This window comes from Ambystoma mexicanum, chromosome 2p (assembly GCF_040938575.1).
Source record: "Ambystoma mexicanum isolate Mex_15411 chromosome 2p, UKY_AmexF1_1, whole genome shotgun sequence".
Lineage (NCBI taxonomy): Eukaryota > Metazoa > Chordata > Amphibia > Caudata > Ambystomatidae > Ambystoma > Ambystoma mexicanum.
This window is the reverse complement of record NC_090923.1, coordinates 782,791,719-782,816,976: the sequence shown is the minus strand read 5'-3', so window position 1 is coordinate 782,816,976 and position 25,258 is coordinate 782,791,719. Positions and strand designations below refer to the sequence as shown.

The 25,258-nt window shown below is 43.2% G+C and overlaps 1 protein-coding gene across 1 annotated transcript in view; it reads left to right on the top strand.

Annotated features, from left to right (window-relative positions):
- LOC138566788 (cytochrome P450 2F2-like) overlaps window positions 1-25,258 on the top strand; it is an 807,149-nt gene that overhangs the window by 230,426 nt on the left and 551,465 nt on the right. Inside the window, exon 2 of the mRNA XM_069644442.1 lies at window positions 6,425-6,629. Coding sequence (XP_069500543.1) covers window positions 6,453-6,629 — 177 coding nt within the window. The 5' untranslated portion in view covers window positions 6,425-6,452. The remainder of the gene's footprint in view (window positions 1-6,424; window positions 6,630-25,258) is intronic.

Below are 25,258 nucleotides of genomic sequence, written 5' to 3'. Positions count from 1 at the left end.
GTGCGGTCTGATAAGCAAGGAATTTTGGACCCGCACTTGCACCAAAGCAATGCCGGAAACCACGTGTTTTGTAACTTGATAGTGTAAAAATCAAAGAGTTGACAATACCGCTCCAATTCCAAAGCATCGCGCAATATTGAAAGATCTTCAAAGAACTTAGAAATGTATTCTTCCCAGTTAGTCATGCAGGAAGTTAAATAGATTAAACACTCTCTATGAACAGACACTGTGCATTGTTTATTTTTCTAAGTGTTTATAAACCACCCAACACTCTGATGGTATATTACATGCCCACCATATTTAAAAATGTGTTACATGACTTTGAGATTATTCACCTAGAACTAAAAAGTACAAATCAAAATGGGGAATGATTGTTATGGTTAACAGCCCATGCTTTGGTGATATATGCACGCTGCAAAAAGGTGTACACCAGAGGCATATTTATCTGGCCTAATATGATTTCCAGAATGTTGAATACAATCAAAATCACTAATATGGGCCTCATTACAACTCAGGCGGTAAGGGGTTTACGGCGCCGTAAACAGCGCCGACCCTTACCGCCTGATTACGAGGTCCCTTAGCGCCATGGCGGATTTAACACCTGCTTTTAGCAGGTGTTAAAATCCATGGCGCTAAGGGACCATGGAGTTAATTACGCCACCGTAATTTACGGTGGCGTAATTAACGCCTTCCCCACTCCCATTATGCCCTATGGGGCAAAAATGGGAATGGGGAAGGGTAAATGGGTCATGGGGATTTACCGCCCCGCCAAGGTCGGAATGGGGCGGTAAATCCCCATTCCGCCATGGCGTAAACATAGTTTACGCCATGGCGGTAAAGTCACAACCCAGGCGGTAACTTACCGCCTGGGTTGTAATGAGGCCCAATGTCATGCCAATTACACAGCATATATGTACTCACAGAGAACACATTCAGTACCAATATTTAAAATCTTGTGGCATGTACAAAAGATGTTTACCCACTTTAAAATGACATTCCGTTTTTTCTCAAGTTAAGCAACACACAACTTTGTACCCATAATTAGGGCCACACATATCTGTTACATCATGGTTATATGTCTAACGTTTCCATTTGTCTTAAAAGAATTCACATTGAGTAGTAAAATAAACTCATTGAACTCAATGGTCCTGATTCAGAAAATATTTTTTGAATGTGATATCCCATTGGGAAATGCTTTGTAAATCTGGCCTAATGTCTTTATTCTGTCCATGTGTGCTGATTCTCCGGGAATAGTTTGTTCAAACCTCCTATTGTCTCATCTTCAGTTCACAGTCGCCTTGTCTTTGATGTACATGAATCCTTTTAATACTGAGAATCCCATGTCTTCAATTTTATTTTATTTGGTGGAGGTATCTCTGAATCTTTAGATCTTAGTTTAAAAGACAATCAAGATGAAATCCAACTAAAACAGTCAAGAAAGGTTTTCAAACATGAAAAAGATGACCAAGAAGATTGTATTTTTCATCCCAACTGAACTATGATAATGCATTTTTATAAAATAATACCTCCAGGGAAAGCACACGTGGGGGTTTGCCAAGTGGTTTAGAAGCAGGGTCACTTCTTAGTGATGAAGACATGAGAGCAACACACAATGAACAAACCAAAACATATAAAATTCCATTAAACAAAAAGAGATTAGCTCAAAATCATATTGGAATGGAAACAGAACCTAAATCTGTATGAAGAGGGTAACATTCCAAGAAATAAACAATCTAGATTATAAAATAACAGAACCAGAGGCAGAAATGATAGTGGCAAACTAAATAAGAAATACAAATGGTAAATGAGAATAAGGAGAAACAATCAGGCCTCACCATCTAACAACAGGAGAAATACAACAAGATAGGAAGCCGAAAAATTACTCATACCATCAAAAGAATTTTTTTAGGCAGAAGACTATCATTTGCTCCTAGTTGTAATGGTTGTCTTTGCAAATTATACAGAAAGCTTAAGTTGAAGAAATGTTTTCAAAAGGAGGAATTTCACTTATCACCAACATCAAAGCAGGTCCGTACTCCCTCCTGCACATTGTCAGATTAGAAAAATATTAGCTTAATCATCTCTTTAGATGAGGGGGTAGAGGAAGAACTACATTATATACAAGACAATTTGGATAATGGCTATACATGAACTGACATTGTGGAACTTAAAAGGAAATCAATGTTTACACCTACTATGCCATCAGAGAACAGTATGGTATAACCCTGTGCACAAAACAAGAACAACATACATTTTCTGAAATGTTAGGTCTGAAGAACTATGAGCTTTGTTACAGAAAATGATAAGTCTCTAATAACAAAACCAACAGATCAAGGAGGTAATATAGTTTTATGAACACAGCAGATTATGTCCAAACTGATCATCAAAATCTGGAACAGTGAGCTGACTAACACACCCCACCTTTGAAATATTAACTACTTGGAAACACAAATTAGGCTATTGTGTAAAAGAAGGAATTCTCACAGTAAATAAAGGAAATCATCTAACAGTGAAATATCCATTAATTCTAAGCTTCTATTTTTAAACTAAGCTAACAAAGAATGTACATCTTTTCCAAAATTAAGACGATTGGTGAGTGATATTGTTCCATCACTGAAACATTTTCTAAACATTTTGAGATATATTTGAAACCAAAGGTTCTGTCGCTGCCATCATCCATTTGTGATACGATGGACATGTTGAACTAATTACAAGAAAGAAAGTGGAATGATGACTACTGGTTGGCAAACCTTTATATGAGCTCACCGTACACATCTATAATTCATACCGTAGCAAAACTGGATATAAAAGTTTTCCATGAAGAGGAATCAGTTTCATTTTTCATTTGATTCCCAATATCAAATGATATTAGCCATGTTAGACTTTGCAATGCATAACAATATGTTTTTAATTTAAATGATGCACGGTATAAGCATTTCTAAATACACCAATTATCTGAACAATTTAAGGATACCCACCTATGTGGCAGGTAAGACTAACCACATGGAAAATTGGATTAAATCCATAACTAATAATGTGGTTGCCGAATATCCAAAAGAGGCTTACATGGCGAACACAAAACACAAATACCCCATATGACATAAACATTGTTGAAGGTAGATGCCAGCAGAGAAGGGAGCTAAGGCATATCAGAAGAAACCTTAAAGATGAGATAGTTGATCCAAAAAATAGTATTGCTCATGAAAAAACCCTGTATAGGAATTGGTTACATGTTGATAAAAAATGATATATAAAACTTCTGTGTATGAATGATAATAAAATAAATATTGGTACGATTTTAATAGGTAAAGAGAGAACAAGAATGCTTTCCAAATCAATCCCATTAGTGAAGAGCAATGGGCAGCATTCACGGGTTACAGCTTTGGAACTGGTCCTAATTTAATTCTGGAGGCAGCTGTTGAATTATCTACTGATCAGTGGGAAATCAGGTATGAGGAAGAGGATATCCGCATGATTATTATAAATTTAATAAACTCAAGAGCACCAGGCCCTGATGGCCTTTTAAAACCGTATGCAATTTGGGAGATTTTCTTTCTAAAAACGATGTTGGATCAAATATTGTGGTACTACAAAATACCTGACTCTTGGAAAGAGACATAAAATCGGGTATCTTTGTTCCCCAAAAAAAAAAAAGATTATTAGTCATGCTTGGTTTAACAAGTATAATCTTTGAAATGTTATTCGTAAAATAATTGACCCATTGGGCATATGGAAACAGTCTGATCAGCCTTTATTAAAGTGGTTTTGAGAATGGCTCCTCTGCAATACATAACCTGCTAGCTGCAAGTTTTATTAAAGAGCTATTACTAAATCTGCCTCACCAATGTACATGGCTTTTATTGATTTTGTGGCTGCCTTTGATGGAGTGATCATGTCAATATTATGGCATGTTGTTGCAGTCCTCTGGTATAACTAATTCATTAAAGAGATCTATGGTGGAACTTCTATACCTATCAGTTTCAATATCATAGGCACTTTTCTGCCTAGCTTTCCTACTGCATGAGATTTAAAACAAGGGTGTCTTTTGGTGTCCATGCACTTTAATTTATAAATTTCAGATTCACCAGAAACATTAAAGATGGCTACGGCCTTTCCTTCTAATTTTGGCACATTTCTTTTGCCTTTGCTAACTTACGTTGATGATGTACTAATATTTGTCTGCATGTATCACTTCTCTTTTATTATTTATCTCTGTTGTTCTGTCTCTTGTCTTTTTCCTCACATGCTGTTCACATTCCTCTGTTACCACTAGGTAAGCATCTTGTGGCTCTTTCTGCTGGCAGCAACCAGTTTTACAATATTTGGTGAGGTTTGTTGAGATTTCGTCAAGTGGGCTTTTCCATCCCTGACATACAATTATTAAGGCACAAATGCTAAACCTTTGTCAAATTCCCTTTGCATACCCAGGTTTCTAGACCCATTAAAGGGAGGTGTAACATTTATATTTATAGCAACCCTTTTCACAGTCATAATTCCTGTGAGTTTCAAGTCATACTATTTTCAGAATTTATGATGTATGCAAGTACCTGCCGAGACTCAAGAACAAAATGACATCACCTAAAGCTCTCATTTTACTGCCTCATCACGCCAATTGCTTCTAAAATCAGCATCCCAGAAACATTCTGGGCCTGATTTACAGAAAACGTTTTTGTATGGGAAAATCCCATTCAAAAATATTTTGTAAATCATGCCCCCTGTCTCATGTGAACAACTACTTGTTTGCACGTGTTCCTTTCAACATTTTGGTCAACTTCAAGAGAGTCGCAACAACCCTAGCAATTGGCACTCCAACTGGTGCCCCAAGTCATGGACACCAGTGGTAGCAGCAAACCTGGCTATGTCTGTCTTACACCTGGGACATCCATTGTAATTCCTGGCTTAGAGGGCACAGGTTTGGGGACCAGAAAACTGAAACCAACACAGCTTTGAAAGAACCATGTTTAATATGTATTCTTCCAATACTTTGCCCCCCCTTGCACCAATAAATAAGAGGCTGCTAATGGGATGATAAGGGTGGGATTACACACACATACACACACACACCTATTCCTCTCCTTAGCCCTCTTCAACTTCCTATTTGCCGATGACAGGTACCGGGTGTGGCACCTGTCCCTTCAAATACACAGAAAAGACCAGGAGGTAGGAAGGAAGTGAAATCTAAGACCAGGGATTCCGTTATCACCATGAACAGACTATGTGGTGGGGCCAGCGGCCACCATCAACCCTTCACTTCCAGCACCTCTTGCTGGATACAGCCAATCCAAGGGATGGTACACTACTGTAAGGCTTCACCCAACACCCAAATGGCACACCCAGTCATCTCCTGCCCTTAGGGTAGAGTGGGAGGCAGAAAAATGAAGGTTATACTGTTAACACTTCTCTGCACTTACATATGATGGTAGTAAAAGGTCAGGCATGTGAGCATATGATAACTGACTAGCATATAGGATTGTAACTCTTATACAATGGCAGTACTTGAAAATGTAATGGTGATCTTTGAATTTGATGGAGTCACTTGGCTAAGTTTGGGTGTATCTTCCATATTGTGATGATAACTGGATTAGGAGGCTTTGTGTGGCATATCATGATAGCAGGTGGACCTCTAAGGCTGCACTTGGTACATGATGGCAACATGTGGATTTCTGAGTATTTTTAGCTTTCAAATGTTTAGTGTACCCGACTCGTGATGCTTTGTCTGATATTAGATGACAGCAGTTGGACATTTGGGCCTGAATTTGCAGTGTTAGGGCATCACCTTGACATTTTAACGTGGTTTATGAGACTTTGACTTTACCCTAGCATAGGATGGCAGTGCCTGGGCATTAAAGATTGTACTTAGCATATGATCAGCGGTGCTCCTTAGACATCATGGGTCTATTATCAAAGATTTGCACTGCAGCAGATCCCAACAACCATGTGAACATTTTATTTTTAAAACTGCAGGAACAGGAAAAGCACTTTGTGTGAACAATCCATCCTTTGAATTAGCCCTCTAATAAATTCTCCCATTTGACAGAAATTCTACACACACCTCGGTGGTCTACTACTTAAAAGAAGTAATCAAAGTCTGCTAAAGTGCATTCAGTGTTCCTGGGGCTAAAAGGTTTCCTCCTAGTAACTGCTTTTCTGAAGTGTCCCACCTGTGTAGGAGGCTATGATGGCATTTGCTGGGGCTCCTCAAATTTACCAGCTGTCCTAACCTTCTTTGTCAGAGCACTATGAACAGTGGCCTCGGGATCTGGAATACCATCCATCAGAAACATCAGGGCCATGCCCCCTGCTGGAAGTGACATTTATGTGGTGATTCTCAGCCTTAGTATGAAGTGTTTCCTTCATATATCGGTTTATGGTATTGATGGAACTACCTCCAATTAATTTTCTCATTAAACAATTTGTTTTCTAGGAAAAAAGGCATTTCCCTGGATTCCAAAATGGACGCCACAGCTGGACTAGTTCTGTTCCTGATCTTCTGCCTCTCCTATCTTATAGTAACGTATGGAAAAATGATGAAAGGAAGAAACCTCTTACCTCCTGGTCCAACTCCACTGCCCTTCATAGGCAATTTACTGCAAGTCAGGGTATATGACATAGCGAACTCACTCATGAAGGTAATATCTTTATCACATTGTACAAATTGCATCTTAAATCGCGTCTTAACAGCTGAAATGCATGCAATTGTAATGCATTGTTTTACAATGTTGCTTAGCCCTGTATGGTGAAACCCCTGCCATTGTGGAGTCCTCTTGGCTTTAGGTCCTGCAAAAGCAGGGCCGGGTTTGAGGTTACTGGGAGCAGAAGAGCACTGTAAGCGTGAAGAGTTCACATAATTGACAGCCAATCACGTTTTTTCCTGAATCAGACATGACAGCATCAACCCAAGCATAATGGGATACTCACCACTGCTAACCATTCAATCAAATCTGGCTTTGCTTGACTCAGACATGACATCATCAAATACCTTGTGATAGAGCAACAAGAGAAGATAAACCTTTATCATCACTTTTAGCTATGATTGACCTTCCATGCAACGATTTGACCATTTATAATATTGGCTCTAAAGGGTTAAAAACGCTGTCAAAAAGTCTATGGCTTCTATGGGAATTTAATTAAGAACAAACTAAAAAGCAATCTTTTGCCATGGATCAAAAAGATGACAGGTAATTCATTTTAAATACTCCTACAAGGATTCCTCTCTCCTTTCCGTTGTGCTTTAATGGCTTACTTATCCTAGCCACACAAGTATGAGGTGCAACGCAGGTTGAACATGGAAACGGTGCTGTAATTTGAACCATGCTAAACTCAGTGGGCCCGATTCATGGATTTATTTTGCGTGGAAAATCAGGGAATTGCGTGCAAATTCGCACACAAGTCCCCGTTCGTCGATTCATGGAACACAATGAGCAGGGTTTACCTGGGACTTTGGAGGAATCCGTGCCGATCCAACACATCAGTGCAACACCACGAAGGCCTTGCTTGAGACTCCAAGCGAATGCCCACCTAAAAAGGGGATGGAACATGTGGACTGCGGAAGAACATGCAAAAATGTGGGCGTTACGAGGGACGTTCCATCGTCAAACAAACGCACCGCCCATACACACGCAAAACAACCATATTCATGGAATTGGACAGGGATTGGCGGCGCGTGAAAAAGTACGCACAAATCCCAAAACACATAGACCACACGATAGCAGGCACACAAATGTATAAAAAACCTGCACGATCAACAAACGCACATGCACAGCTACGGTGAATGCACCATTTGTTGCAGCAGTCATCCTGGGACACCGCAGGAGGAGGAAAATGGCCAGGGCCCGGATCTTCCACCCAAGGACCAGCCTTTTTGTGATGCCTGCTGACCAGGTCTATGGCAGGTATAGGTTCCCCCACCCCACATCATCCTAGAGCTGGTCACTGAGTGGGAAGATGACCTCACATCACCCAACCTGTCCTCCCAACCACAGAGCCCCTTGCAAAAGGTCCTCACTGTACTGCATTTTTGGCACTGCATTCCAAAGGACCACCGCCATAGTCAGTGGCATTTCACAGGCCACGCAGTCACGCTCCCTACACCAGATGTTGGCAATAAAAACTACACGTCATTCTGTCCGCTGGCATATCTATATGTCCAGAATACCTGCAGAAAGTTAAGCAGTGGTCCAGGATTTTATGGGGTGGCGCAGTTCCCAAAAGTGCTAGGTGCCATTGATTGCACCCATGTTGCTTTACGTCCACCTCGAGCAACAGGGCACATCTACCGCATTCGGAAACACTGGCACTCCATCAATGATCAGGTTGTGTGTGTTGACAAGGGCATCATTGCTGAAGTCTATGGCAACTATCTTGGCAGCACCCACGATAATTACATCTTCAGGATGTCCCCCCTACACAGGGCCCTGGAAGCTGGGAAGCATGGCAACACATTTCTCATTGGTGAGTAAGAATAGCCATGTACATGCATGAATGTTGCACACAGACAAATAGACACTGTTACAAATGACAATGACAACCATTCTCACTTCTACAGGGAACAATGCATGTAAGATACAACACTACCCATATTGCAACTCGGGGCACAGTGGAGCGCACATTCTGAGTGCTCAAGTCACGTTTCCGCTCCCTTGATCACTCTGCTGGTGTCTTGCTATATGCACCACCAGTAGTCTGCAGGATCATTGTGGCAGCATGTGTCCTGCACAATGTTGCAACACGGCATGGTGTCCCGGTGGAAATGGTGGTGGCACCCCATCCACACCCACATGTGCAGACACTCCATGTGCCCTTTGCGTATGGCTGGGCAAAGGGCACATGGAGTGGCTGCACATACCCAGCTTGTGCAATCATATTTCATCTAAAATCCCTTCCCTGTGGAGTGCACACAAGCCTGCTCCATCCCAGGTGCCATTCAGTGATGAGGACAATGGCCCAATCCACTGTGCCCACACAACCAACCTCAGAAAGTGCCATTGGCAGTGCTACATTTTCTGCCTCCCTTACAACTAAAACACATTGGCCCTCATTACAACACCGGCGCTAAACCATGGCGCTATTAGCACCATGGTTGGTGCTGGTGTTGTAACGGGTCCGCCATGGTTCAATGGGGAATTACCACCCCATTCCAAGGTTGGCAGGTGGTAATTCCCCATTGAACCATGGCCCTTCCCCATTCCCATTTTCGCCCCGTAGGGCTCAATGGGACTGGGGAAGGCGCTAAGTACGGTACCGCAAATTGCGGTACCGTGCTTAGCACCAAGGTCCCTTTGCGGGTCCCTAATTTAACGGCTGGTGTAGACCAGCCGTTAAGGTCGGGTCCCGCAAAGGGACCTCGTAGTAAGGCGCTAATGGGTTAACGGTGCTGCAACCTTTTACGGCGCCGTTAACCCATTAGCACCAGGGTCGTAATGAGGCCCATTATATTTCATCCTGTGTTTCCAAAAGAAACACACTGAAGAGGGAGTACGCTGCTACCACCATGCCAACCAAGCAATTAAATCACCTCTGTGTCACCAAAACCATCCCATATATAATGTAAAAAGATACTTGCACTGTACACCATACCCACTGTTGTGTTCTCCTTCTGCTGTGGTGGATCTGACTAACTAACATACCGGTCAAATATGTAAGCATCGATAAATCCAGAAACATCACCGGGGTAATTCATGGATTATTTGCGCCGGAAAAAACGGGATTTGTGCGCCATTCTGCCCGCAAATCCCCATTTGTTAAACAGGGATTTGCGCGCAGAATGGCGCACAAATCCTGTTTTTTTCGGCACAAATAATCCATGAATTACCCCCCATGTCTGGACTGCAACCCATACATGCCCTCAGCTATTCACATGTACACAAACTGCAATAAGCCCAATGGCTAATATAAGCACACATGTCCCAGAGTGTGTATGATACGCACAAACATGTCCCTATTGTGGAGTGTACAAAAGAAGTGTTGTATTGACCCACAAGTTCTTCAACATTACATAACGATCAATATACATGAAAATCTAACCTGTACCCCTGGCATGCGGTTGCCAGTTTAATGTCATCCCATGAAATAGCTATCATTCCCTGATGGAAGGATCTGCAGACAAAGAACAAAATGAAACATATTGCAGCTAACAGATACATTCCCCCAAAAAATGCAGACCCACGGGCACACCTCAGTGACATACAACACATGCAAATAACAACTCACAAGACAACCATCAACATGTGTCCCAACACACATGCACAAACACCTGCACACTGCATGCAAATCAAACACACACAAAAAACACACTGACAAACAACATCCCCCACACTGCCTGTCACCCACAGTGACGACATGCAGCAAATGTGCATGTCACATATCCCCATTCATTAGACCATAGCAGCGACACAATGCACGCATCAGTTAACATTCTGCATGAAAATGTGAAGACATCATATATGCAGATAATTGATCCCAACTAAAAGTTGGTACACCCCTTGAAGACTAACAATGACATGATAAGGCATGCCATCACCTGCGTAGCATTGGGACAGTGCACTGAACACAGTCATGGGAGCACATTAGTAATAAACGTATGTATTGTTAATTTGTTAGGCACTTATACAATTACCCCAAATGTTTCGAAGTACACACAGGGCAACAGAGTGCGGACCGGGGAAGATAGCCAATGAATTACTGACAGAGATAAATAATAGAATGAATATTACAAACAAATCATGACAATAACTGGGAAGGGAGACAAACCCACTATGCATTGAGAGTGTTCCCAATGTGCAAGTGTACAGGCGAGAGTGGCAAGGGTAATGGGTTTGAATTTGTTCACGGAGAACATCTTGCAGTGAAGTGCTAAGAAAATAAAAGATAAACGTATGTGCAACCTCCCGTGGTGATGCTGAGCGTGAGAAAGTGCAGTATATACACAGTTGCTTTAATGATACATGTGGGGGTTCAGGGCCCCCAGGACACATACAGGCCCTACACATCAGGCATGCTACTGTATGATGAGCACGGAAGAGAGGGAGAGAACGAAGAGAAGAGAAAGGACTTCAGGATTATTGAGAGGTCCTGCTGAAGACACAGAGGGAGGGCGAGGCTATTACACAGAAGGCAGCAAGCAGAGGAAATGTATACACCAACAGCCCTTTCTATACCAAAGTGCTTCACACAGAGGGAGTTGTTGCCAGAAGAATGCAGTCTGGAAGGGGAGTATTTGATCAGGAAGCATTGAAGATAGAGTAGTATGCAGCCCCAGATAGCCCTGTGGATGATACACAGGGATTACAATGTATTCTGTGCTGAGACTGTGGGCCACTTAAGGCTTTGTAGTGCATGAGAGGTGAGGTCCCTGGGCCTGAGGCCAATGATATGACTTGGTTCCCTAATCTGGGTACGTTGGAGGAGTCACAGGGTGTACCAAAGAACACTAAGGAGGAGGCTGTTGGAGTAGTGTAGCCTGGAGAGAACCAGAGTACTGGTAACATTGAGTGTCTGAGGGTAGGTGTGGAAGGGTAGTTACTATGAGAAGGACACAGTGAATGGAAGAAGTGGGCTACATGGGATCCAATAGGGAGGCATTCACTTCAGATGGCGTACAAGCCAAGGTCATTTGCAGTGCACCAGGCCAGGATGGCAGAGAGGCAGTTGGGGTGAATGAAGGTACACTGCTGAATAGTTATGTGTCATCAGCATAGCACTGGAATTTGTGGGAAAATTAGGCAATGAAGCATTGCAGCAGGGAATTGTATATGTTAAAGTTGCATGGCAAAAGAATGGAGACTTACGGGATGCCACAGGTGGAGGAGGAAGTAGGGTAGGACAACGGGCACATAATGGTTCTGTAAGAATGTTTGATTATGAATGAGCTAAGCCAGTCCACTGTCCGCTCATGGAGCATTTTAATGAGGATGGAATGCTTCACTGTGTCAAATGCAGATGAGATATCAAGGAGGATGAGGACAGCAGGGGATCATGAATTGAGGGATGCTAGCAGTTCTTCATGGGTGTTTAGGAGAGCAGTGTCTGTGGCTCGGGAAGGTTGGAATACACACAGGTGTACATGTGCACCGCCAACAAGTACGTCATGGGCATCCATTTGGTGATGGCAAACTTCTCGAGAAGTGATTGGAATGGGGCGGTAGATGGCTGGGTGGAATGCTCTTTAGATGGTATTGTAAGGATGGGGCGCACAAGGGAGTGCTTGAGGGAGAATGGAAACGAAACTGCAGCAAAGGAGCGGTTGCAGAGATCAGCAAGACCAGTGGCCATAGAGGAGATGTTGCTCTTGATGGTTCTGGAGGAGCATAGTCCCATTTGTTTGGATGAGACCTTCATGGAGTTGACAACTCTGGTGACTCCTTGAGGGGAGACAGTAGCGAAGGAGGAGAAGGAGGAGTGAGGAGGCTGAGTGTGGGGGGCCAGAGGGAGGAGGTTTGTATAGCAACAGTCTGTCACAAGGAGGTTTAGTATGTCTTGGCTTTTTGAAAATAAATGAGATTCAAGTTCATTACAAAGGGTCTGTGTAGGAGTAGGTGCAGAAGATACAGTGGATGGGTTGGCAAGTTGGCAGCACATTTGGAAGAATGCAGCCGTGATGCAAACCATTAGAATGCATGTACACACATACTCACCTCTTGGAATCCCGGCAGGGCCATGCTTGATGCATAAATGCACAGAGGCCAATGTCCCAATGGAATACTGGCCACTGAGGGAACTGTTATGGAAGACATAAGCAGACCGCACAAAGCAGTTTGATACAGCAACCAAGCATAAATTCATGCTAAATGTAGGATGCAAACCAAAACAGCATGGTGAATGCAGTCTTCATTGTCACAGCATGCAATTAGTCGAACACTGCATTCAATCGAATGCAGCAGTATCATGCACCCAGCTGCAGTGAACTTCAAGCTGCCAACACCATGGTGTAGCATGCATGGTACATGCATGAGAAAACACCAACACCACTAACCCTAATGTGCTGGTACACAAGATAGCATCCCAAAAATGTGCATTACTACCGACATGTTTGTGGCTTTCAACTGGTGCTGCACACCATAGTGGTTGATCCATAATCAAGACATTGATTTCATGTATTCACAAAGAGGGTCTTCCAATTGACGTCCTGATGAAGGCGGCTTCAACAATTACAGCAACTGCCAAAACGAACCAGCATTCAGCACTTGGGCCCACAGCACTCTCCTAAATTGTGTTTGTCATTCATTTTCACCTTCATTTCCTGGAGAACGCGGCCAAAGCGAAAGAAATATTTTTGCGTCTCTCTCCACATCTAAGGAGCAGAGACAGTGAGACTCCCAATCAATCGGAGTCCATCCCATTCTGCTTCAGACCTCAGAATTAATGAACCATTAAAATAGGTGCAAGTGTGCGTTACATTTACCTCACACACTAGGCAAAGGATTTACAACAATCTGACCCTTTACCTTGTTGGGACATTTCACCTGAAGACCGGGGCACCCACATTTTGAGAAATCATCTTGGGTTCATATGTTATAACTTGACTACACATTGGGCAGCCACGCAAGGCTTGGCGCATTGTTGGTTCATCGTACTTGTCTCCAGGAACTGATTAGCTCTCTGCTCTAGCCACGAGCTGGAACTTGGGATTTAAGTCCCTACAGGGTCTTCCAATTGACACCCTGATGAAGGCGGCTTCAACAATTACAGCGACCGTCGAAACATGAAGAGAGCAGGGAACCAGCATTCAGCACTTGGGCCCCCTGCTCTCTCCTAAATTGTGTTTGTCATTCATTTTCACGTTGGCAAAGATATCTTTTACCTTAAAGACCCCGACATAGGACTCTCACAGCCACAGGACTAGGAGGACAATTTTGGAAATCCTCTAACCATTAATAAGTATTCCATACATTGCAGTGGTTCCATTAACTGTCTAAATGTTGAGTCCACGTCATTCTTAAGAATTACATTGATGTATCATGGGATGCAAGAATCAAATAGGATTATAATTTACACATTATTTTTCAATTTTTGATTTGATTTTTTCTTCCTATGAACATCAATGAATTTTAATTGATGCAACACTTGGATATTGATTTATGTTGTGTTAAGCATTTGACTATTGATTTATATGTGATCTTGATTTATTTCTTTTACTTTACTATTGATATTGTTATTCAGTTATTATTTATAACAAAAATAATGTTTTCTACTACACGCAAAATTAAAAATTAAATGATCTTTCATTGGGTTTTTCATTTTCACCTATTCATGTTGTATATGCATGAGTCATGTGAGTTTCCTCATTTAGATGAATTGTCCACAAATTGTCATAAATAAGGAGTCTGGACAATGGTATAATACATTAGACATCCAAATGGGCATGGATATTCGCTACATAGCTTTTTCCAGTTTGAGATTTAGATAGGGGCACACACAGATTGATGAACACACCATAATCAAGGCAGGCCAAATGTGCTGTCGGTCCATAAATCCACAAACATTGCAAGGAATGTGAAGTGTCACTCATTACACATGATCAAAGTGCCATGATACACACATCAGCACAACAAGCAACACCTCTCACAGGACACAAACAGCCGGACATGCTACCCATTCCCAAACACCCATGAAAGGGCCACACAGTTAGATTGCCCACAGTTAAGATTGTGAAAACAGAGGCCCCACCAACCCATCAAAATTACACCATGCCAAGACCCATCATCAGAAGCACACCCTGTGAAACATGCACCCATTAAGAAGCACTGGTGGCCCACAAGACAAGTCAATCCCAAGTCAATCCCAAGTGAACACACACAGTGCTAGACTCCCATGCAAACACCACACTACTGTCTGCTAATGTCCTTCACTTACCTGTACAGAATACCCACCTGCCTTGCATACGATGCACACCATCGGGAGACGCTTCCCCTAAATGCATTCACATGCAGAGTAACAACCATAACAACATGCACGTCCATGACAACACATCACTTGCTCTAGAAACTATGCAGAGACCACCCACTTCAGGAGCAACACAGGGTACCAGAGTGTGACAGGATATAGATTGTGATCAGCCCAGGAGTGCAGTTTACCACAACAGAGAGAGGGACAGACAGTGACACTGAGAGGGAAGCCCAAGGAAATGCCACATCCAGGAGTGCACTGCCTGGATTGGAGATCGACAATGACATGCTCTACATCACAGTAGGTGCGGCCATAGAGGAATTCACCAAGGTAGGTAACACAGTGAAATGAGCACCACTTGAATAACCATACCGGCATGTTAGCATGCAAAGCACATATAAGTTAAGTAAGACATGCAGCAAACATGCACACCAATGATGCATGCTCAACATACAAGACAGTGCTCATGCTGAACCATATTTACCTGCACAAGCCATCCCGTGCACCACCATGCTCACATGCAAGTTGACCTCACTATGCATGCATGTATGTCCAAAACTGAAAACGTCATGCCCTTGAGATGTTAACAGCACAGCGCAAGGAAAATGTAAGAAAAAAATCAAAAATAAACCAGGACAGGGAATTCAAAAAGAAAAGGCCAACATCCGGGCCTGTGGTGAACAAAGGTATTCCTTAAAAATATCAGAGATATAACAATCCAAATTGTCCTTCGTGGACCGGGGGGAGTGTCCACCCAGGCAGGGGAAGGGCAGGGTGCATGTCAACTTCCACATAGGTGGATGTTAAAAAAAAGAAAAAAAAACTCCATGGGCTCACGGACAGCACGACTATGGTGGACCAGGAGGCATGTCTCTGCTGGCACCACCATCTGGATTGAATCAGAAGGTGGTAGTGGTGCTTCAGGCTGATCACACAGTGCCCTGGCCTGGTCCTCAGTGGCAGTGGCCATGCGTGACACTGCTGAATGTCCCAGCACACTGATGGCTTGGAGGTCACCATGCTCAATATCACGGTGTGCACAGAGTTCCGTCAAGATATCCTGCCCCAATGTTAGCACCTCGTCTGGAAAGTCTCCTCGTGGCTACCTCTTCCTCATAGATTGCAGCTCTGTGGCCAACAACTCTTGCCTCAGGGCTTCCCTGTGTGCACAACCCTCTGCACGCAGGGATCCCTGCCGAGACCTCAGATCTGCCTGTCGGCTCCTGCAGTTGGCCTCCATGCGCAGCCTGTGCGAGCGGCATGTGGACTGCATTACTTGCAGCTGTTGCTCCACCTGTGTTGCTGGTGGGATCATGGAACTGTCCACCCTATCCATTTTCTCAGCCAAACTCTCTAAGGCAGCACCCTGTTGATGTGTGGAACGCAACATCTGCTGCACTCACACGTTCTGCTCAGGCTGCACACATCCCCCACATGTGCAAGGCCCACGCCTGCCTGACCCAAGGGAGCATGGTCCTTGCTGTGATTCCACTGTCTCTGGCTGCAGGACTGCAACCCTCCCTTGGACATCTGGCCCAGGACCAGAAACCAATACATGGGAGTGTGGCCTTGCATCTGTAACCACCACAGACGGCCTTGATACCACTGACTGGCCTTGTGAAGGCACCTGACCCCCTTCAGACTTAAGGGCCCCAACTGTTCCAGCAATTGGTACACTTACCTCCACCAGCATCGAGGACTGTGCATCTGGTTCAACACCAGAGCTACTGGATTCTCAAGATTCAGTATCGTATGCCGAAACTCCCAGGATGGTCTGTAGCAGCAGGGGATTCTCATGGAATAAGAACCATGTTTGCTACCAATGTGTCTGGGGCTGGGACAGCTGCTTAAGCAGCACAACCCTTACCCGTTGGGGCTGGGACAGCAGCTTACTGCACGTCCCTGGACCCTTGGACCAGGGACAGCAGCTTCCACTGCACGTCTCTGGACCCTTGGGACTGGGACAGCAGCTTCCACTGCATGTCCCTGGACCCTTGAGACTGGGACAGCTGCATCCGCAAGACATCCCTGGACCCTTGGGATTGGGACAGCTACATCCGCAGGACACCACGTCCTCCACTGGTGCTCTGGACTAGCATAGACATTTCTTCCTCCTCTTCCTCTTCCTCTGCATCTGGTGCCTCCTCACATGCACAAGGACAGAAAAAGACATGAGGAGTCATGTGAAATGTGTCTGCAGTAAACATGTGTATCACATTGCTGTCATGAAACAAAATGAAGGGTATGTCACCATGCGAGAAGCAGCATCCACACACTATCTACAAGAAGCCATCCGATCATGGCATATGCAGATTGGCAACAACATTACATGCTCAGGCCCATGCATCCAGTGTCCACATTGGTAACAAACATGGTTCTTAGCAAAAACATTAAGGCACATGGCACTGCAACATATTGACTAATACCAATAAAATGGGCATGTTCATGTGGCTCTGTGACATGCTATTGCAAGACATGTCAACAGGTAGACACACATATTGACACCAAAGTACACATCCATCACATGCCACACCAGTGTTGAACTGGCACAGGGACTGCACACAATGGGAACATGCCCTACGTGTGGAAAAAAGGAAACAGTCCCAGTTGAAGTATGACTGTAAGAGTAACACCTAGCCAAGGTCTGTGAAGCGGAGAGAGTAATTAAATGCAGTTAGAGATAGGAAGAAAGTACAGTGACCCACAAGAGGGACAGGGGCATGGACCCATGGAGTGTGTGTTGAGTGTGGGAGGGTAACAGGGATCAGACCTCGAACAAACCAACTCCGGAGTCATTGCCATAGCGGAATGGTGGATATGCAAAGTCTAGAAATATGCACTCACTCATGGTATGCTGTGCAGCATGTTGGTGGTCTTCTTGGAAGGTCTATGTAGCATGGAAGCACCTACCTACAGGTGTGAATAGAACATCTACACACTGCAGTGCATGAAGTGTAACTCGTGCTTCAGACACAAGCACATGTCTTGCAGGCAGAGTGACTGACATCACTGATGCAACTAACAAGATAGCACCTTGTTGTATCATGTTGCAGATAATGGGTGGGTATGCTAGTGGGGGTTGAGTACTGTCACACAGCCATGTGAAACTGATTTACAACACAAGGGTTGTATCCACTCTTGAGTACACTGAACAGGAGTCAGCACACCACGACATGATTGACCCAGGGCAGTCATTCAAATGCAGGCAGAAGCATGGCACAATCATACATCTTTGTTATCTTTCACCACACATACTCAGGATACACAGTCTTGGTCACTCGACGGATGTGCCCTCGTAATTTGGCAGGCCTCCAAGCTGATAAAATAGAACTAAGTAATTTGGATGGGCTTAGGAGGGCCCACATCGACCCTGGATATTTTTTGCAAATCAGCAATTTGGTGGCAGGCTGTAAGCTGGCTAGAACTAGGTTTCGTACCACTCTCTTGAACTGTTTGGAGTCTAACATTTTGCAACAGGGGTTCTCGTCCCCCTTCACACTGTTATCTCCTCTATTAAAGAGGCCCGTCATTCTGCAAATATTGTTTTGTGCTTGCCTTCCTGATCCTCCAGTGAGATCAATGTGTCAAAAGCCCTCCACAGTCGGATATTATTGCATTAGGCTGATAAACATTTTGGGGACATGGAGAAATATTATGAAAATGATGGGGGTATAGATAGATGCGTAGAAACAAAACCTATGTCATCCCTCTGGGTTGGCACCAGACTCTTCACCTCCAGGATGTCAGGATGGAAGATGACATAGATAAATTGGGCCACGGGGCACCCTTGATGAATGTGGAAAAGGCCTGAGGAATAATTGAATAATAGGCACTATATCATTCCATGAGAGCCCTTATTTAGTACCCCAAATCCCACATCAATCCCATGATTTCCTGCTACGGCAGACTTTTGTGGAATCCTCCAAAGGCACCCTATGTGAAATGATTCTTTACATCTGTTGAGATGATGGTGACTGCCAGGATCCATGTGTTATATGGATCTCCCCAAGCATCTCCAGAAATGGCTTAATGTGGAAGCTTGGCTTGCTTGAATCTATAACCACCTTTAATGGTAGTTGTGGTGGACAAAGTTTACACCACTCCGACACACAGTAAGCCGTTCCAGTAAAAATGCTGGTACTACCGGCTCTATCATTTTTACCGGACCGGCTCATTCTGAGTCTGCTGGTAGGGGCAGTGACGGGATTTCAGTCAGGCCCCTACCAACGGAGAAATGACTGAATCACAGGTACCATTAACAATAGTGCTGGTGATTCAGTAGTTCCCATCCCATGGAGTCCACCAGGACTCCATGGGATGGGAACACACCGCCATTGCTGGCAACCGTTGGCGCCAGTAACGGTAAGTAAAGTTTGCCGATAACCTGCAGGTAGTATAGACGGATTACCGCCAAACTCGTAATGAGGGCCAATGTATCACAGCATGGGATTCAATGCAGGAGTTGAGGTTCACAAGGTATATTTAAACAACAACATAGAATTTAGGGGATAATGTTCAACTAAGGTGATAGGGTGGATTTGGCAGGAATGGTTATGAAAGTATCAACTTGTCTTCGAATGCTGTCCTCAGTCCTTCCCTCTCTCCCTTGTATGCCCTTCTATCATTGGAATCTAACAGTCACGTATGGTCTCTGGAGTTTTTATGTGTACCTGTACTTCATTCTTGGTAGATCACAGATTTTCTGTTATATTTGTCAGATATCATCAAGGTTCATCGTGTATTGACTCAAAACCTGGCACCAACACTCCTCTTTGGTTATTATGATGGGGTTGGCCCTCAGACTCTTAAGCAACTTCCGACACGTGATTTGTCATGTTCAGCCTCCCACTTCTCAGGGCATGTGCCTGGCTCAGTAGCAATCTCAACCGTAGTTTATCCCCTTCTTTCCTGTCTCTCTGAACTGTGCTTTTTCGCATTTAATGTGCATGGATGACATCACAACTCTGGAAAGAAACTGAAACCCAGCCCGCTCCTCCTGCTGGTTCTGATCAATCACTGTACTTTTCTTAGCTAAGAAAATGTGTTATGCAAATCTTATTTTCGCTGTCTCCTCATCATCTTTTTCACATTGTTAAACACATTTTGTCTCCTCCTATTTCCGATCCTTCCACTTCTTACAGTTTGACTTCTCCTGGTTTTGCTTAATTCTTTCACCTATGATTGGATCACTTCACTCTTCTTACTCCCTTTCTTGCCACTTGTTCTTACTGAAAATTCTATATCTTCATCCTCTGCCTCATCATTGTCTTATTTCTTCTTGTTAACAGATGCAGACATGACTGTGTTTTTAAATCTTGTCCACCCTACTGCTGCCCACTCCAGGTATAATTGTGAATCACCCACACATTGTTGAGTGAGATATTAGGGTCATTAAGCTGTGAACTGTAGGATATTTTGTGTGAATTTGGGGTTTTGCAGTATTTTCTTACTGCCAAAAATGAGCGGTAGTTTGGTGATAACTTATTCTTGCATTTAGATTGGATTTGGCCTCGTATCATTTTAGTGACCATACCTTGTAATATTATATTGGAGAACCTAGTAATATGTATTACTTACAGTATTTTATGATGGCATATGGTTCATATGATTTGCGGTATTTAGTGGTGAGCATAGTTTCCTTCCTTACATCATAAGCCCATCACAAACAAAACCTTCCTTTCTATGAGAATGCCTCCTAGTGATCTATAGAGAGCCTTGGACCTATACACACAAGGAAACCCAACACTTTTATATAGAGTGCCACCTACAGCCTGTGGCCGGTATAACAGGCTTATCTACACCAGTGATCTATGCGCCAGTAGGCATCATTACTGGCTCACAGACCTCCAGCAATCTATATATTATATTAGATCCCCTCCAAATAACATGCAAGGAGGACACACCCACACACACACACCTATTTTATCACTGCTTATTCTGTTTGTTATTCTATCTGCATGGCCAAATTGACAAATGTATTACCAAAGAAAATTAATCTCCCCCGTGTTCACATATGCAATAAAAAAAAAAACTGTAAACCATCTGTTTTTATATATTGGTTATATTGCAGACAAGTACAATGCACAATATAAATCTTACCATGTACATTGCACCATTATCTGTAACAAAAGAAGAAGAGAAAAAAAAAACAGATACAGAGCAAATAAGCCTTTTTAAAAATAGGCATTACTTGTTAACATTATGAACATGACAAATTAAAATGCAGGGGATTTCCTTTGCTAATCTGTCTGCATAACATTTTTAGATCGGTCATTCATCCAACAGCACACAGTGACCTCACTTAAACTGTGTCTGCTTACCAAAGATATTTGTTTGAATCTCTCCCAAACGACCTTGTCCTTGCTCCTCACAGAGGAGCAGTCCCAGCCAACGAGCCACTCCTGTAATCTTGGATGCTTAGAATGTGCGGCGAGAACAAAAGTTTCTCCCAGCCAGCGCTAAGTGACCAGGTACTTCTGTATTTAGAGCCCAGTCAGAACAAACTAACTTCCCTCTGTCATTTTTCCATTACAAAAACTCAGAGCCACCCCACATGTGACGTGACATATCTGCAGACACTTTCTTCCAATCATATTAGCAGAAAATGTATTCTGTTACCACCCTCATGTCCCAAACAAGGAGGGCTTCAGATTATAATAACTGTTTCTTTTTCCATTTCCTGATATGCATACTTTCTGCTTTCTGCAAACTGAACACAGAAGAGAGAGAAAAAAATGCCAGTGCACGTTTAAAAAACAAATTTTAAAATATTAATTTTCACCTCATTTTGTACATGGGACTACATTACAATGTTAAGGAGTTAGCATTAGTGATTAGTAATTGTTAATTAAGTCAGACAGTTATATAAATAATGTAGTCTTCTATGCATGAGGTATTCAAAAGATAAATGTGGTGCACATTTACTCTCTGCAGTTTCACATTGAGCTTTTGCTGCATTATGAATCCTGTAACTTGCATGCCACCAGCCACATATTCATATGTTATACTGGCAACATAAAATGACTATATGTGTGTACCACATTATTGCTGGCAACAACATGCCATCACATTTAGTGAAGCGCTATATATTCTAAAGCGCTATAAATATTATAAAGCGCTACATATATTACTACAGAACTCACTGGCCCCATGCGTAGATTAAAGACCACAGGGGAGAGAATTGAGCCTTGTGGGATTCCACACGTGAACAGACAGTGGGCTGATCTGAACTAGCTTGGTGCCTATCCAAGAGGCAACATGCAAACCAATTGAAAACTCAGTAAAACCATTCAACTAAGGCAGTGCAAGACTTCACTCTCAGCATAAGGTTGTATCACCTGAGTTCAGGGTAGCATAGACAAAGCAGCTAGCCTTATTTTAGGAGAGAGAGAGGGCTATAGAACCGGTACAAAGAAATTGTAATACACACATGGTCCAAATAAATGGCTATTCAAGTACAAGTAGGCCCACATAAATCTTGATGGAAATGAGTACTATCACAGATCATATAGACACATTATAAATAAACACACCAGTATGCTGGCAGGTACACAGAACAAAGCATATAACCTTATTTGGAACACCTAACAGTAGTTCTAGGGAAGTCAAAACCAATAGTTACTTTTAGATCACCTTCAGTGATACAAGGGTAGTAGACCCTAACAGCTGTATTGTGACGCTCAGCAAGAAATCATATATTAAGTCAAATGGAAAATATACTTTTTAGAATAGTGCAACACTTATTCTAGGCAAAGTAAAACACTGATAACTCTGATTCAGGATAACACAGTTATTCTAGGGGTGTTGGACCTTGGGGTGTAATATTCAATTACAGTTGCTTTTCAGTTCACAGGCTAAGGGAAGCAATAACTCTAACCAATTTTAGAATAACACAGTTATACTCAAGGTAAGTAAACCCTTTTTTTATGTAATATTCAATTACAGTTGCTTTTCAGTTCACAGACTAAGGAAAGCAATAACTTGTTAACGTATTTGTGGGTGGCACACAGCTATGCAAGGTAAGTAAAACCTCTATACATGTTTGTAAAGAGCTACCAGCAACCTAAAAGGTAAGTAGCACCCAGGCAGACTTATTCTGGTCAGGCTAACAGCAAAGTCAGGGAAGCAAGACCCAATTGGGGACATTCATACAATCACCTGAATAAGAATAATAAAGTGAAACCAACAGCATTACTTTTGGGAAGGGGGGAACACAATTCACAGGTGAGTAAGTTAACACTTTATACCTACTTTCTGTTAGAAATGTGAAACTTTTTCTAAGGAAAGTAAGACTTAATACTTATTTAGGAAGGCACACATATTATTCAAGGTAAGTAAATCCTACGTATACTTTTCAGAACGGCAAAACATAACTAAGGTAATAGCTTTTTGTAACTATTCACTCTGAGGGCCTCATTATGACCCAGGCGGAATGGGTTTAACGGCACCAGTAAAGGTGCCGGCGCCGTTAAACACATTCCGCCGTATTACGAGGTCTCCTTGCAGGACCCGCTCTGGACGTCTGGTTTTAGCAGACTTCCAGAGCAGGTCCCGTGAGGGGACCAGGGAGCTAACAACGGGCCTGTTATTGACGGGCCCATTGTTAGCTCCCTTCCCATTCCCATTGAACCCTATGGGGGCTCAAACGGGAATGGAGATGGTCTGGGTCCGGGTTCCCTGAATGGGGAAATTCCGGGCCCTCCAAGGTTGGAATGGCCCAGTATTTCCCCATTCAGGGGGACCCAGACCCGAGTTTAGAGGCAGCCATGCCCTCATTAAGGCATTGCAACCTCCAAACTCCTAATGAGGCCCTGAGAGTTTAAAGTTACCAACTAACACTTTTACAAGTAAGAACACTTTTTAAAACATGTTTTACTTATCAAGACAGACCCATTAAATTATCTAGCCCTTCCCAATTCTACTACATGAGCTCTCTCAGAAGAGAGACCCTAGTGCACAAGGAGCCAATATTAGGCAGGGTGATATAGGGCTAAATTGCAGGCAAAGTCAGAATTCCTGAGGAAGACTGGGCAAACAAGTAAGTAGTTCACTTTCAAAGATAGCTGAGGGACCAGGGACTTCAGAGAAGACACCCTCGGAGGAGTCCAACAGTGGGCCAGGGTTAACTGGATGAGAGACCTTCCAATCACATAAACACCCCAAAACTACACAGGAATCACGAGAGACTTAAGGTAAGTAAATGCCCAAGCCAGAACAGTACCTCAGCGCAGAAGAAGATTTTGCACCAGGAGGACTTCAGGATCTGCAGCCAAAAACCTGGTTTTGAATTCCTTCAAGAAGACAGAAGACAGGACACTGGAAGGACTTTTGCAGCAATGATCACGTAGAAGGCTCTAGGCAAGGTTTTCCTCATCACTGGATGCGGCTCTGTGGATTTGGCGCCTTTTTCAGGAGAACAGAAGAAAACAGAATATCGTTGGTCGGATTCTCATCATTTGCAAGGTCCAGCACTCTGGTGAGGGAATGTTTGGACTCGATTCACTTCTCAGAAGGTCCAGCATAATGCCCACAAAGATTCAGCGAGATTCGGAAATCAGAAGATTGTGTACCAATGCCACTCAATGGCTTGAGTTCAATCAATCAATCAATCAGTCAATCAATTTGTTTCTTCTAGAGCGCGTTTTCGCCAAAGGCGTCATTGCGCTTACACCGAGGGAATGAGTAGAACAGAGAGGAAGGGAACCCCCTGTGTAAAAAGAAAGGTCTTGAGCTCCTTCCTGAATATAGCAAAGTCATCATTATTTCTTAAATGTACGGGCAGAGAATTCCATACTCTGGGCCCAGCCACGGCAAAGGCTCTTCCACCCAGCTGTTTTCTTTTGTACCTAGTCACACACAAAAGGGAGGTATTTGTGGATCTTAAAGTTCGACTAGGATTATAACTATGAAGTTTCTCTTGAATGGCTGGGCTGCCTTTGCCATTTCGGGCATGATGAATCATGCACAATGACTTAAACTTCACCATTGCTTCAATAGGCAACCAGTGTAATGATTGCCGTGCCCTGGTTACTCCTATTCCAAAAGGGACATGTTTCGGCAGGCACACTGATGCGTTTTGCAGCACTTGCAAGCGATGGATGAGATAAAATGGCTTAGCCGAATTGATCGCATTGCAGTAATCAATGCTACCATTGATACCTGCTGTCACAATCTGAGCATAAAACTTCTCAGGTACAAGGGGAAGAATTTTCTTTAATTGCTTGAGTTTGGCGAAACCCTGGCCACATATTGCATTCACTTGGGTCTCCAGAGACAAGGACAGCAATATGTTTATGCCTACATTTCGCACCATATTTACTGACTCAGGTAGTGGACCCAATGAAACTGGCTGGAATGCTGAGGTCCAGTCACTAGC